The sequence below is a fragment of the Octopus sinensis genome, linkage group LG4, assembly GCF_006345805.1.
Source record: "Octopus sinensis linkage group LG4, ASM634580v1, whole genome shotgun sequence".
Lineage (NCBI taxonomy): Eukaryota > Metazoa > Mollusca > Cephalopoda > Octopoda > Octopodidae > Octopus > Octopus sinensis.
In genome coordinates, this window is record NC_043000.1 from 42,196,293 (window position 1) to 42,211,292 (window position 15,000).

General features: G+C 36.1%; 1 protein-coding gene across 2 annotated transcripts in view; it reads right to left on the minus strand.

The window, feature by feature from the left end:
• LOC115210439 (cilia- and flagella-associated protein 47-like) overlaps nt 1-15,000 on the minus strand; it is a 208,424-nt gene that overhangs the window by 174,298 nt on the left and 19,126 nt on the right. For both annotated transcript variants that reach the window (XM_036501982.1, XM_036501983.1), the window contains exons 7-11: nt 11,309-11,424; nt 9,508-9,768; nt 7,321-7,521; nt 3,376-3,595; nt 1,542-1,694 (exon numbers count right to left, since the gene is read on the minus strand). In XM_036501982.1, coding sequence (XP_036357875.1) covers nt 1,542-1,694; nt 3,376-3,595; nt 7,321-7,521; nt 9,508-9,768; nt 11,309-11,424 — 951 coding nt within the window. The remainder of the gene's footprint in view (nt 1-1,541; nt 1,695-3,375; nt 3,596-7,320; nt 7,522-9,507; nt 9,769-11,308; nt 11,425-15,000) is intronic.

Below are 15,000 nucleotides of genomic sequence, written 5' to 3' on the forward strand. Positions count from 1 at the left end.
GAGACAATGAGGAAGGAAGTGTTTTGCACTGAAATGCAATGATCTGTTATTTTTTTAAACTTCACTTCACAATCTATGAGCTGGTGGTACAGTACTTAACCTGAATGCCTTAAACATCAATGGCTATGATGTTTCTCAAATCATTCCAGACATTCTTTTAACTACAGTTGGGTTATAAAATGAGTATGTATTCCTGTCCTCCATAATGGAATATGAAACATTGTGAATGAGAAGTATCAATTATTTAAGTCAAATGAAAATATTTATTTACGGAGATGTACTTGCATAGCAAGTGACCTGATCTGAGACGTGTGCTGGAACGAAAACAATTGCAGTGTGGAAGGTGTTTATTAGCCATTTAAGAAATACACAAAAACCGTGAGATTCACTTCAACATTTAAATTTAATTTGTCAAAATATTTTCGTCGCTTTGAGACCGCAACCTGTTCACTGACAAAATTCCGTGCTGCATCATGTCAAAATATTTATAGTAGACTGAAGACTGTGTTATCATGCTGTTACTACTGTTGCATCTTCATCATCGCCACTGTCACCGTTGCTACCGGCATCACCACCACCAGCAACAAACCTCATCATTAGCATTTTTATGTCTGCTTTTCCCATGCTGGCATAAATGTGATGAGACTAGTTGAAATAGTTTTCTACTGTCAGATGCACCTTCTGTTTTGTCACCAACCTTTTTCTCCAAGTAAGGTATTTTTTACTTGGTCATGAAGAACCATAGAATGGCCAAACAATTTTACAGGAGGTGTAAACACTGACATTGCCAAAAACGTTGTTGTTTTTCACTTAAGTATATGAACAAAGTCAAGACATAGAAGAGAAGAGACAAACACAAACATGTATAAACACACACAGTATGTCATATTTTACAATGTTACACAAGATATGGTATCTCCTCTCTCTGTCTTTTCTACAACTATTAAAACAGAGATTGTTCCTTGGAGCTGGCTGGTTTTATTTCTCTTTCATGAAAGCAATCCCAAATCACTCAACACCAACATTGTGTCCATCTTCTACATATCCAGCACTAACTATTGTGTCCAATTCTTTTTTCTAAGAATCAGGACTCTCTGGAATTCCTTTCCATTAGACATTTTCTTTTTGCCTTTTTGTAGCGATCTTACTTGAAGCTGTTGAAGAGAAGCAGTAACTATTTTGATCCTACTAGTTTCTAAGAGCCTGAAAAGTGCACAGGCTCAGCCCCTTTCTTCAGATTTCTATTACACCTGCAAAATATTGCACATACACATGACTTTTTTTGCACATTATCATACATAATTTCTTTGCATGTGTATATTTGATTTGTTTCATCTATTTTTAAGCCACTCAATACTTATTGACAATCCAAAGGCAATATACCATCAAAGTAGGACTGAAGGTTTTCACACTTGCTCATAAACTGATGGATTTTTTCCCCTTTAAGTTTGTGTGTGTGTGCGTGGGGAGGGGGATGAATGTGAGGAACATAGTAGTCTTTTGCTGACAAACATGGTTGCAAATAGTTGAAAATAGCTTACATAGCTCGGCTTTGATGTATTTTCATCTTGGTGGCCTTTGATATCAAGTCCTTATACTTGCTTTTATTGATGATTATCTGCTCTAGTTCATGCTTTGTATAGCTATAGTCTGGATCATTGTAAGTGTAACGTTTCTTCTTTGTGAACAAAGTTCTGGTTGAGATGTAAACAAAAACATGGAAGTACAAAAAGAAACAGCAAATAGAAAAAAAAGAGAAAGAGATATAAAAGGGACGTGAAAGGAAAATTGCGACAAATTATTAATGGTAAAAAGCAAGTGAAATAAAATATTTAGACACATATATCATATGATATCAGCATGTAGCATTATGAATGATCACCAAAGTCATTTGGTATTTTCATAACAGGAGGGCAAAAATGCAAGTTTTTTTTAAGAACAAATGTTGGATTAGTTGATCAGCTATTTCAAGTTGAAGCTTAACCATAGCTGTATAGGCATTACAGCCCATCTACAATTTGCAGTTGCTTGACAATGGTTCAAATACATGAATTGCAATTTACTTTGGGGCCAATCACCTTGTTTGAATTTATAAACTTCAAATGAATGTCTTTTAAACAAATCAGTGATGCATTATTTTATGATGATAAGATTTTCTTAGTACAGGCTTTTATCTAGTTTAAAAAAGTTTTTTTGGGGATTCTGGTCAAGAATAAATGAGGATAATCACAATCATCTCCATGTAAAAGAAACTTTTATTTACATGTTTTTACTATCATAAGCAATGGCAGATCCACTGTTGTGATATGACATCTGTTACTAAATTTGATATCGCTTTCATGCGAAAATTATTACAATATTCAATGATGCATCTGTAGGCATCAATACTTTTCAACATGTGTAGATGAATGCAGCACTTTGCAATCAAGAGGCCCCAGGTTTCATACCTCTGCACGGTTTCATTCACTGTAGTCTTGTGTCAACTTAAGCTTTGTCAGTGAAAGGGTCTAGACGGAAACTATGCAGAATCTGTTGGATGGAGTGAACATTTATTCAAAAATTCAGTCATAATAGACTTTGTGTTACACTGTTTCTGCCAAAAGATTCTGTTAGGAATACATGAGTGTGTGGAGTACTCAGCCACTTGCACTATAATTAATTTGATGAAACAATTGCATATTCATCACTGAAACCAACAAAAATCCATTTACTTTAGTTTTCCTCCCACACGTCTGTATGTGTATACATGTTTGTATACGTCAGTGTGTTTGGTCTCACACATACGCAACAGAGTTTCCCTACTCATTTCTTTCTTTCACATATACATTTTCTTTTATTTTATTGTTTTACTGGATTCAGTCCATGCTGGCATATTACACACATACACGCATATACACACAAGTACATGCACATATATATGTATATATGGGAGTATGTGTGTATGTGTGTGTGTACACATTTGTCTGTCTGTCTGTCTGTCAGTCTATCTTTCTCTCTCTCTCTCTGTCTCTCTCACTTTCTCTTGGAATCAGCTTCCCTTACTGCTCTGTGAGAGTTGTTGGGGAACTACTCACAATGCTTCTTCTCCAAGATATGGAAGAACACTCAGTGAAGAACTATCAGGTTCTTTTAATTTAGCATGCAACATTAATTAGAGCAGTATTTTGCTACTAAAGGTTGTATAGGAGTACAGGAAATATTTTTATTTTTGAGCTAAAGGTAGCACCTCTACATTGTCATTCAATAAAATAGAAATAATAACCAAACTCCTTCAAATCACAAAACAGACATGTTTCTTCATAGATCAAACAATTTCAATAAGAGATTTGCTCAAGCAGAATTAACTGTTAAAAACAATTGAAAAAATAGTCTTACCTGAATATTTTATCATTTCTTGAAGGTCTTATGCTTTGTGCCATATCATTAGGCATTGCCACAAAACTTCTAGAAATAACTTCAGAATGAGATCTTTTAAACTCCTTCAGGATCTTATAGTGTCTGGCAGCAGCCATCGCATTTCTTGGGATTTGTTTGATATTACCGAAAGTAATTTCACTGTAGAGTCCCACTTCATTTGTGATATAAGGTGTTATACCTGAAAATAAAAGCCAATTGTAAATCTGATTATTATGATTTTTATTATTTTTGTGATACATAAGGCATCAGATGTAGTATGCAAATGAAATAACTGCACTGGTTTGGTCATGTGATATGTATGGATGAGGACAGCTGTGTGAAGAAGTGCCAATCTCTAACAGTGGAGGGAACCTGTGGAAGAGGTTGACCCAGGAAGACATAGGATGAGGTGGTGAAGCATGATCTTCAAATGTTGGGCTTCCCAGTGGCAATGACAAGTGACTGAGACCTTTGGTGATATGTCATGCTTGAGAAGGCCTGTTAAGTCAAGTGAACTCATAGTTGTGGCTGATGCCAGTGTTGCATAACTGGCACCCATGCCGGTGGTACATAAAGAGCATTCTTCAAATGATGGGCCTCACAGAGGCAGTGACGAGTGACCAAGACCTTTGGCAATATACCATGCTTGAGAGGACCCGTTAAGCCAAGTGAGATTGTAGTTTTGACCAATGCTGGTGCCATGCAACTGACCAGTGGAACATAAAAAGTACACACTAACTCTTGGAGTGGTTGGCATTAGGAAGGGCATCCAGCTGTAGAAACCATGCCAGATCAGCCTGGAACCTGATGCAGTTCCCCAGCTAACCAGTGTTTAGTCAAACCGTCCAACCCATGCCAGCATGGAAAACAGACGTTAAATGCTGATGATTTTGTTGTTATTATCATTTACCAATAAGGTGGTAAGTTGGCAGCCTCATTAGCATATTGGAAAAAATGCTTTGTAGTATGTCTTCTGATATGTTACATTCTGAGTCTTAAAATTTGCTGAGGTCAACTTTGCCTTTCAGGGCTGGTAACATAAAGTACCAGTGAAGTACTAAAGTTGATGCAATTGACTTATTCCCTCTCTTCAAAATTGCTGGCATTGTACCAAAATTAGAAAGAATTATAATTATTTCAGTAGTCCTATTTACAATTTGTGCATTCACTGCACAAATGAGCTCAACACTTGTGCCTTGGGTATACAAAAAGTTGTGCATTTTCCATGTAATAGCCTGCAGTACATTGTAAAACTTTATTGTCTATGTTATCTTTATTCAAAGTCTTTGTCATTGAATAATTTTATACCTTTCTTTCATACACATTATCATCTATTCGTATTGATATTTCTATCAAGTACTTCCTTTTTCAGTAGCCCCCGACAGCAATATCTGGACTATTTGCCTTAAACTCCTTGCCAGTGCAGGTTGGCATTTCCCAGAGTGTAGCCAGTCACTTTTTATATTGTCTAAGGTCCTTTCTGGTGTATACTTATACATCTTCTGTTGTGTCTGGGGAGAGTCATTTTCTTTTTGTGCCTTATAATGTAACACACCGGTAAAGTTTCCACTTTTTTTCTTATTTTTATTTTCCTAAAATTTTGTACATCTCTTTTCTGCTGGTATCTCATAACATTCACACAAGTTCAAGTGCCTGAAAGATTTTGTCATGCCTGTGTATATTCTCTTTTGACTAAGTCAAAAACAATATAACTAATTGTTACTTTATTACATTGTTTCAGTGGTTTAATGTGGGAAGAATTTCGTTGTGTGTAACAATAAAAAAAAATTCTCAGGCTTTGTATTAAGTGCAATGCCTCTCAGTCGGTGCTGATATTTTTCTTTATCCATTTCCTGCTGAAAATAATCTCAGGTATTGGCCATGCATGACTTTTTTTTTTTTATATATTTTGCAATTCTTTAGCATGACATTTTATAACATTAGTTTCAGTTTAGTTTTAAGTTTCTGAACAATGTCTGTTGCTTCTTCTTTCTTCTCAAAATTGTCAATTACTCTGACCTCTCATATATATTTGCTGACTTTCTTGGAGACAGAAAACTCATTATTTTGATTGTTGTAGAAATTTGCATTAATTTCCTATTATTATTTACCAGATAATTTTGTATTCCTTCAGTAGATTTTATAATAATTTTCTTGTAGAAGACTCTTAACCCTCTGTATTTATGGTGAATATAATCTTTCTATATCATATTTTGGGTGGTGAAATCAAATTGCAGTCATTATGTTTCTTGTTTCTCTGTCTAGTCTTACTAATCACTTCAGTATTCAATTGGGAATATTTTGACTGTAATATTTTACTGGGAAAGAGTACTGATGCCTGTTAACTTTTTCTTTACATTTAGCTATGTTTTAAGTATTAATCTGTCTATAATGTTATTTTCTAACTTTTCTTTCATTTGCTATGTTGCACTTTGTCTAGTTCTTGGTATGTATAAATTTGTATCTGGTCTAATTCTCTTTCCTTTGTTTCTTTATCTAATAACAGGACATTAGTGTTTTTAATTAATTTTTCACTTCAATATAACCTTGCCACACTTTTAATGAGCCACATTTTATACTAATTCCTGGAGTAGATCTGTGTTAAATTTGTGACAGTGTGGAATGTATAACTTGAGGTCATTTATTACAAAGGCTGTTTGATTATCTTCTCATAAATTTTGTATCTTTGTATCTACACGGTGTTTAGGCTAAATTTGACAGTCTGTATAAAAGGAAACGAAAACATAATATTCCACCCCAAAATAAAGGTATTTTTAAAAATCAGAAACAAAAAAAAATCAATTAGATTATGGCTGGGAGATAACATTTTACTTAAAGTAGCTGTTCTCAGCTTCTACAACAACTTCAAGATGGTTCATGCATTCGTGTGTCCCTAGGATGATCTTTGAAAATCTCCTTGATTTGGCCACCATCTTGGCTTAGGTGTTGCAGGCAGAGTAATTGATGTCTTTCACAACTATGCCCCATGCATGGTAATATATGAGATTGCGATTGAGGGAATTAGGAGGTTAGAAACTGAGGCTTGTGAAGTTGTAGAAGTTCTCCAACAACCACTTCTGACTCTTTCTGGAGGTATGGTGAAGAGCCAAATCCTGCTGGCACAGATATGGTCCTCCAGCAACAACCTTCTCCAGCCAGGATTTGACCACAGACTCCAGCTGTTTAAATTGAGCCTAAGGCCCTGTTCAAAGACGGGAGTCGTGACATCACCCTCACTAGAGACAGGCACAAAGATCATCACATTTCAAGGTAAGCTGGTTTTCATGATTTCCATGTCACTTCTCAGAGCCTTTATAGTGTTTACAGAGCATTGAGCAGCAGTCATGATGTCAACATTTCTATACCAGTGTGAATCATCATGATATACGTAATTTCTTGATATAAATAATTATTTTTCCAGTATTCAGATGGCTTTGAGTCCTCTGTGTTAACTAAATTTTTCTCAACTGCAACTTTAATGTTTGTACTCTCAAACACCATTGAATAGCTATGGGGGTCCACCAGAATAAAGTAATAATCAAAGGGGTCCATAGATAAAACATAGTTGAGAAGCCCTGTGGTATGGGTGTTCTTGATAAAGTTTCCATTCCCCTTACTCTGCTTCTCTGTCTCTGGTTGAGAAGCATGAGGCATTTTACTTGCAATGTGTTCTACATACTCTCTGAGATATGACAGAATGAAACCCTGAAAACTGAGTCTTCAGTAATGCAACTGTGTTTCATTTATTTTTCTTGTGCTTTCTCATTTACAAATTTCCTTAATTACACCTCTCATTTGAAATGCTTTCTGAAATACAACACAAAACAAAACATTGAAATATAGACCACACTTATTACGTCTGAAGGATTTAGAGTAGAAAAACAAAATAAATACAAACTGGCTGTAAAATCTCAAATGACATACCCATATTAAATTTAGGATCTTTATTGAGTGGTTTCATTACACCAAAGCCTTGCATTTGTATATCTGCAGAGTAAATGACTTTTGGAGAGACATAGTATGGGAAGCCGCTTTTGAATTTCTGTATACTAAAAGGATTACCATCACTGTATAAGGAAGATATGTTTTCCTGAACTTGCAGATCATTTTTTGATTGTAGAGCACCTGTCATAGAGGAGATGGTGGTGAAGAAAGAGATAAAAAAAAGAGAAAGTAAGATTAAGCTTAGGATATGTGAATTGTATAAAGTATCAATCAAATAATTAATAAATAATCATGGAATAAAAGAAGCACATTGCCTCATCTTGTATTATAGTACAATGATATTAGTAGCTATCCAGAATATGATCAACCCTTTAGCATGCAGATTACTCTGTCAAATGTAATGCTTATTTATTCATATGGTTTTGAATTAATCACACATTATCTTGTAACTTGAAGATTTCAAAGGTGAGTTTGTATATTTTGAGAATGACATTATAAGGGAGGTGTGAGAGGTTGTATCTGGGCACTTTTAACAAAAAAACAGGTCAAATATTTGGGCAACTTATGGCTGGATTAAATGCTATGGGTTAATAAGACAAAGTAATTTTTTTTTATCTGGTTGGATTGATTTAGAGGAAATGTTTCATTTCTCCTTTAGGGAAGGCATGGCCTATGACCCTTTACAGAGTCAATGAGATTGTGAGGAAATAAGGAAGAAGTTATCCTCAAGCAGGAAATCTGACCTGAATGCCTGCAATAGAGTAGGCTCCACTAAAAGTACTCAAGAGGCCTAGTAGTGATATTAAACTGAGTGACAAACCAAGTCTACCATGGAGGTGGACCACAGTGGGATTTGAACTCAAAATTCAGAGTTGGAACAAATGCCACAAAACTTCTGGTTTGACGTTTTTACTCTTCTTCAATTTCACCATTTTGGATTGGTATTTTTTTTTTCCTATCAATCCAGAAAGGCTGATTTGATTTTTGCTGTTTTGTGAACACAATGCTTAAAGAGGCCATCTATTTTATCCAACACTGAAACAACTATGTCAATTCACCAGGATTGCACCAATAACACTCACTGACTCTCAATGATTCATGAAAGTGATGAGCTTAATCTGTTAGCTTTCGGATTATTCAGTCAAATTCAATCTTAATTTTCCAGATTGTTTCGAATTAATCATGCATTACCTCACAGCTTCAAGATTCTGATGATATGACTGTTTAGAATGACATTGTAGGGTAGGCGTGAGAAACCAGATCTGGCCATTCAAACATAAAACAACTGGAATATTTGGGCCTGATATGGCCAGTTTAAATTATAAAGGGTTACACTTAGTGGAATTTCAATTTAGAACATAAAGACAGATCAAATGCCATTAAGCATTTTCCTGACATTCTAACGATTTGGCCTGCTTGCCACATGAATGATAATAAAAATAATATACTTTTTACTTAGGCACAAAGCTGAAAATTTTGAGGGTAAGAAGTGGTTGATTAAATATGTCCAGGGCTTGACTTGTACTGATGTTCTCAAACCCAGAAGGATGAAAGATATAGTTACCCTAGGTGATATCTTAATTCAGAATGTAAAGACATATTGTTACTGGGCATTTTTGTTCAATATTTAAATGACTCTAATAATAATCATTTCTTTATTATTATATATAATAATTATAATAATTGTTTCTAATTTAAGCATAGTCAGCAATCTCACGAGGGGAGGAGTTAGGTGATATAATCTATGTTAGTATGTGACCAGCACTTAATTTTATCAGCCCAAGAGAGACGAAAGGCAAAGCTGACCTTGGGGCAATTTGAGCTCAGAACTTAGAAAACTGGAAGTAATACTTGAAGGCATTTGGTCTGATGATCTAAGAATTCTAATAATATTCATTTCTTTATAATGAAATAAGCCTTTCTGCCATAGGCACAAGGCCTAAAACTTTGGAGGAGGGGGTAAGTTGATTACATCGACGCTAGTGTTCGAATGATTCTTATCTCATCGACTCTGAAAGGAAGAAAGTCGAAATCGACCTCAGTGGAATTTGAACACAGAACATAAGGATGGAAGAAATGTGGCTAAGCATTTTGCCTGGTGTGCTAGCGATTCTGCCAGCTTGCCACCATTTTATAATGAAATAATAACAAAACAGATCAGCTTACCTATTTGCTTTGGTATGAATGAGAAGGTGATTCTTTCTTGTTGCCCAGGTTGAAGTACTCCTTTATAAGGATGGGCCCTGAAATGAGCACCATTATTAAAATGGTAATTTGCAGGGAGTACAGGTGAGTAGTTTAAAAGAATCGCTTCTGTTTCTGATCTCATTCCAACAGCACAGGAACCAAAGTGATACTTCTCTGGTTCAAGGCTCAACAGTACTGGTAGAGCTGTACCTGTTATTGGTACTTCTAGTCCATGCTTAGCTGCAAGTGAAGTGAAGGGGATTGAAAGAAAATTGATGAAAATAAATGATATAAGAAAAAAAAAATGAAAACAAAAATGCAAACAACTTCTCCCCTCCCAAAAAACAAAAATGATCAGTCAAAACAATAATCCTTTCTATTATAGGCACAAGGCCTGAAACTTTGGGGAGGGGGACTAGTTGATTACATTGACCCCAGTGCATAACTGGTACTTATTTCATTGACCCCAAAAGGATCAAAGGCAAAGTTGACCTTGGTGGAATTTGAACTCAGAATGTAAGGATGAATGAAATGTCAGTAAACATTTTGCCCAGTGTGTTAATGTTTCTATCAGCTCATCACCTTCAAAACAATTAACAATCCTTTCAACTGAAGCTACAAAGCCTGAAATTTGAAGGTGGGCGTTCCAGTTGATTACATCGACCTCAGTGTTTCACTGATACTTATTTTATTGATCCCGAAAGAATGAAAGGCAAAGTTGACCTTGCGTGTTTACAATTCTGCCACATTCAAAACAATTAATAATAAAAATAAAAATGAAAACAAGCCAACATAAATGAAATATATTTTAAGGGTCATGGTGTCACTTACATTAGACATGGTGCTGTCTGACTTAACAAAGGAGCCTCTGCATTGTGGCTAGATATGCTTTAGGTAGCTACAAAATTTACTCCTCACAAGTGACACTCTTCAAGTCTTTTATTTGTCTCAGTCACTGGACAGTGGCCATGCTGAAGCACAGCTCTCAAAGGTTTCAGCCAATAATATTGCCCCCCACCACTGCTCACAAACTCGTTATTTCACTCTGGCAATTATCGAAAAGCTAAGTTACCCTTTTGAAGTAAAGGGATGCATTACAATGCCCCTTATTAATATTGGTATATGCACACACAAACATATCTCCCATAAAAATATTTGAGTAAATCCATTGGTATCCAATGCACTCTTCCATTTGTCCGCTAATATTACCAGCCAACATCCCCTCTCCTCTTTACCCCTTTAGGCCACATTTTTATTCATGTAAACATTCTTGTTTACCATCTCCAAGACTAATCATTACTTGCTCATTTTCATAATAGCTGACATTGTTCCTTGTTAACATCCTCCCTCTTTTGGATTACTCATTATTAACAAACATGACTAGCCATTTCTATGATTATCCTTCACTTGCACCCTTTTTTACCAGCAAATATGTAACTACCATTCATGTCTCTCTCCCATTACTCTCTGCCATTACACCCTGTCACCACTGTCTTTCTTCCATAACTCCTTCCAGCACTCTCTCTTCCATTTTCTTTCATTTTCCCTTGAGTCATTCCAATCTTTCTGTTTCAGTTATCCTGCTCTCACTACTTTCATCCTTCCACCTTGGTTCATCTGTAAATATCTCCTCTTTTAGCCATTCCATCATGTACATCACACTGAATGAAGACATGAGATATTGTACACCAGTGTGGCCAATTTTGTCTTAGTTCTGTGAGTAATGAGTGATGAATAACGGAGAGGAAGAGAGAGAGAGAGAGTGAGAGGAAAAATTTACGTTGATTTTCTGGTGGAAATGGAATTCCAACAATATTGAAGTTTACAAAGAGCACAAAGTCTCTTCTTGGAGGTGGTTCCTGCAAACATTTCCAGCCCAATGGAGATAATTCCCACCTGAAATAAACAAAATTTATAATTACAAAGTAACAAGGTAACATCTCAATGCTACTTTGACAAAGCAAGTTGTAAACATATATACATCTCTTTAAACACTCCGCTTTGTGGGAAGGACTGTTTTAATGAAATCGCATCTAGTCCCTACCTTTGAAATGCGGAGTAGATAAAACAGGGGACAACTGATAAAGAGAATGTTCTTTAGGTTGCCTGTTTTGTTTCTCTATATATTTATTTCGTTTTCTATGTTTTTGTTTTTTATGTTCATGTTTCTCATTTTGTTAACATTTTTTAATGTCCTGTACCCATATATGCATGTATATATTAATATATATATGTAGGTATGGACATATATGTATGTATCATCATCATCGTTTAACGTCCATTCTCCATGCTAGCATGGGTTATATGCATATAATTATATATTAGTTATATTATGTATATCTATACATCTATCTATATATATATCATGTAAAAAGCACCATCCAAACATGGCCAATGCCAACGCCATCTTGACTGGCTTCCATGCCGGTGGCATGTAAAAAGCACCAACCGATCGTGGCCGTTGCCAGCCTCCTGGCCCCTCTGCCTGTGGAATATAAAAAGCACACACTACACTCATGGAGCGGTTGGGCATCCAGCTGTAGAAACACTACCAGATCAGACTGGAGCCTGGTGCAGCCTCCTGGCTTCCCAGACCACGGTCGAACTGTCCAACCCATGCTAGCATGGAAAATGGATACTAAATGATGATGATGATAATGATGATCTACATATATCTATATATACATATATCTATGTATCTCTCTCTCTGTCCTCTCTCTCTCTCCTCTCTCTCTCTCTCTCTCTCTTATATATATATATATATATATATATATTATATATATATATACATATATATATATATCCAAAACACGGAACAAGAACGGACAACAATGAAAACATACGGGCAGATGGACATACAAGGATGGACAGGAAAAGCAGAACGGAACATTTGTGGCTTTCTATTCATCAGTCAAGCTTCCAATTATCACTACAGTTTCGGCCTGTTACACTTGAGACTATTCAAAATTGTAGGCCCCAAAAATCTAAGCCTAGGGCATTAAATCTTTGGAAGAAAGCAGCGAATGTGTGACAACACAGACAAAAAAAAAATAGGAGAAAACAGAAAATGTTACACGATTACAAATACAAACAACAAGAATAACATCAGGTGTCTTTTGACTAAAAGGACAAGATAAGTTAAGCTGGCGTGTGAAGTGGAAGCCTTATGGCAACAAACAGAGTCACAGGAAACTGAGGTTTTGTGCGAGCAGCCATCAAGCCAAGAAAGAAAGATCATGCTTGGTCGACCACTGGTCACATGGAGGAACAGAAAAGTAGGGAGCAGCAGAGGGGTTGAAGAATTAGGGAAAGAATATATATCTATATCTATGTATATATATATATATTATATATATATATATATATATATATATATATATACATATTTATATATACATATATATATATATATATATACATATTTATATATACATATATATATATATATATACATATATATACATATAATATACATATATATATATATATATATATATAAACATATATATATATACATATATATATACATATATATATATATATATATATATATGTATGAATAAATGAAAGGAATTTTGTTAACATCTTCGTTCGACTCCATTCTTTCATTTATTCATATACAATAGACAAATTTCTACACATGAACCCGGAGTTTCTACCCTTGGACAGGTCGCTTCAACTGTGTTTCTGACGTGAATTTGCTACCCAGGTTTCGGTTAAACGAATTTTCCATGCTGACAATAAACATAGGATAATTCATTCACCTATTTAAATATATATATATATATTTATATATACATATATATATATATATATATATATATATATATATGTATATTATATATATATATATATATATATATTATTATATGGGTGAAGGCGCATGGCTCAGTGGTTAGAGCGTCGAGCTTACGATCGTGAGGTTGTGAGCTCGAATACCGGACCGGGCTGCGTGTTGTGTTCTTGAGCAAGACACTTTATTTTTCACGTTGCTCCAGTTCACTCAGCTGTAGAAATGATGAGTTGCGACGTCACAGGTGCCAAGCTGTATCGACCTTTGTCTTTCCCTTGGATAACACTGGTGGCGTGGAGAGGGGAGGCCGGTATGCATGGGCGACTACTGGCCTTCCATAAAAAACAACCTTGCCCAGACTTGTGCCTCAGAGGGTAACTCTCTAGGTGCAAACCCATGGTCACTCATGACCGAAGGGGGTCTTTACCCTTTATATATATATATATATATATATATATATATAATATGTATATATATATATATATTATATATATATTTATATATATATATTTATATATATATATTTATTTATCTATCTATCTATATATTTATTTATATCTGATAGGGTCCCCCGATCCCTTATCTGGTGGTCAATGAGGAAACTAGGGATAGATGAATGGCTGGTGAGGACTGTGCAAGCCATGTACAGAGATGCCGTAAGTAAGGTTAGGGTTGGCAACATGTACACAGAAGAATTCAAAGTAGAGGTTGGGGTCCACCAGGGTTCAGTACTCAGCCCCCTCCTATTTATCATAGTACTCCAGGCAATTACGGAGGAATTCAAGACAGGCTGTCCCTGGGAGCTCCTCTACGCTGACAACCTTGCTCTTATTGCTGAGTCCACTATCAGAACTGGAGGAGAAGTTCCAGGTGTGGAAGGAGGGTTTAGAATCAAGGGGCCTTAAAGTCAACCTAGCTAAAACCAAAGTACTAATAAGTAGAAGGTAGACAATCCACAAATGTCTTCAGGAAGATGGCCCTGCTCGATCTGTAGAAAAGGTGTAGGTAGAAACTCTATAAGATGTACCCAGTGTAAGCTATGGACACATAAGAGGTGCAGCAATGTCAAAGGTAGGCTAACTGGGAAGATAGTTTTTGTATGTGGCAGATGCTCGGGAGCATTAACCTCCGAAAATCTGCAAAACAACTTCCGTCACTTTCCAGGGGAAAAAACTAGAAGTAGTTGATAGCTTCCGTTATCTAGGTGACCAAGTCAGTAGTGGGGGTGGGTGTGCTGAAAGTGTAACTGCTAGAATAAGAATAGCCTGGGCAAAGTTTAGGGAGCTCTTACCTCTGCTGGTGACTAAAGGCCTCTCGCTCAGAGTAAAAGGCAGACTGTATGATGCGTGTGTATGAACAGCCATGCTACATGGCAGGGAAACATGGGCCGTGACTGCTGAGGACATGCGTAAGCTCGTGAGGAATGAAGCCAGTATGCTCCGATGGATGTGTAATGTCAGTGTACATACTCGACAGAGCGTTAGCACTTTGAGAGAAATGTTGTACCTAAGAAGCATCATTTGTGGTGTGCAAGAGAGACGATTGTGCTGGTATGGTCATGTGGCGAGAATGGATGAAGATAGGTGTGTGAGAAAGTGCCATCCCTAGCAGTTGAGGGAACCCGTGGAAGAGGTAGACCCAGGAAAACCTGGACGAGGTGGTGAAGCACGACCTTCGAA